Source organism: Sinocyclocheilus grahami, unplaced genomic scaffold, assembly GCF_001515645.1.
Source record: "Sinocyclocheilus grahami isolate Dianchi unplaced genomic scaffold, SAMN03320097.WGS_v1.1 scaffold22033.1, whole genome shotgun sequence".
Taxonomy (NCBI): domain Eukaryota; kingdom Metazoa; phylum Chordata; class Actinopteri; order Cypriniformes; family Cyprinidae; genus Sinocyclocheilus; species Sinocyclocheilus grahami.
Window position 1 is genome coordinate 1987 of NW_015518631.1, and position 1022 is coordinate 3008.

The window sequence follows — 1022 nt, forward strand, 5'->3', positions numbered from 1 at the left end:
AGCCCAAGCCCAAACCAAAAGACCCCAACTCTGAGGGCGAGAACTTCATGCTGAAGAGAGCGCTGAACATCAAAGAGAACAAAGCTATGGTGAGGAAGTCCACTTCTACATGAGAGCATTGTGCCTTTTTCATTTTCTTTTCATTTTTGAAAAGGTAACGTAGTATGTAGCCAGCCCTAGATATTAGTATGCCTTTATCTATTTCAAGTTTGAATGTAATTCTTATGATAATAATCTTCATTATTTTTAAGAGCGTTTTGATTAGTTGGAGTATAAATCCTGTTTTAACAGAATTGTGATCTCTTCCTTGTAGCTTGCTAAGCTAATGGCAGAGCTGGATAAGGTTCCTGGACTCATTCCCAGGAAGGCTGCTTTGTCACAGGGCAATACGGTAAGATTTTACTGTGCTGCTGTAAAAAAATAAATGCATAAGTTGACTAAAATTATATTAATGCTATAACTGATGGTAAAATGACTAATACATTTATTACTAACAACAATTACTGTGAATAACTTGTTAATGCAAATAAATTAATGCTAATAATATTATGAAATAATACTAAATTATGAACAATACGGTACTAATTTAGATTATTATTATTATTAGTTCTTGTTGTTTAACTTGATTTTGATTTCTCTCCCTGCACAGCCTCGCCGTGCTCCACGCCGCTCTCTAGACCCCAATAGCGCTCGCCGGCGAAACCCGGAGCGAACGTCACGTCCTCTCACACGTTCACGGTCACTGGTAGATGGACCACCCTCCCCCCCTCCAGAGGAAGAAACAGAGGACAAATACAGCCTGGTCCGCAGAAACCGAAATTACGACGATGATGATGATGAAGAAGAAGAGGAGGTGCGTTTCGGCCTTTAATATCAAGAGATGTTTTTTATTCCCATTCCTGTGTGTATGTTGAAATTATAAACTACTGTTCAAAAGTTTGGGTTGGTATTATTAATTTTAATTTAAATATTAGTTGTTTTTATTTTTTTAAAGGGGTCATATGATGCGATTTCAAGTTTTC

General features: G+C 37.2%; 1 protein-coding gene across 1 annotated transcript; it reads left to right on the forward strand.

Annotated features, from left to right (window-relative positions):
- Positions 1 to 2: 2 nt before the first annotated feature.
- LOC107579934 (cell division cycle-associated protein 7-like) lies at positions 3 to 891 on the forward strand (the record flags this gene model as incomplete). The annotated part of the gene is made up of 3 exons (XM_016265714.1): positions 3 to 89; positions 314 to 391; positions 650 to 891. Coding segments are annotated over 3 exons (387 nt in total), but the record flags the coding sequence as incomplete, so codon positions are not given.
- Positions 892 to 1022: the final 131 nt, after the last annotated feature.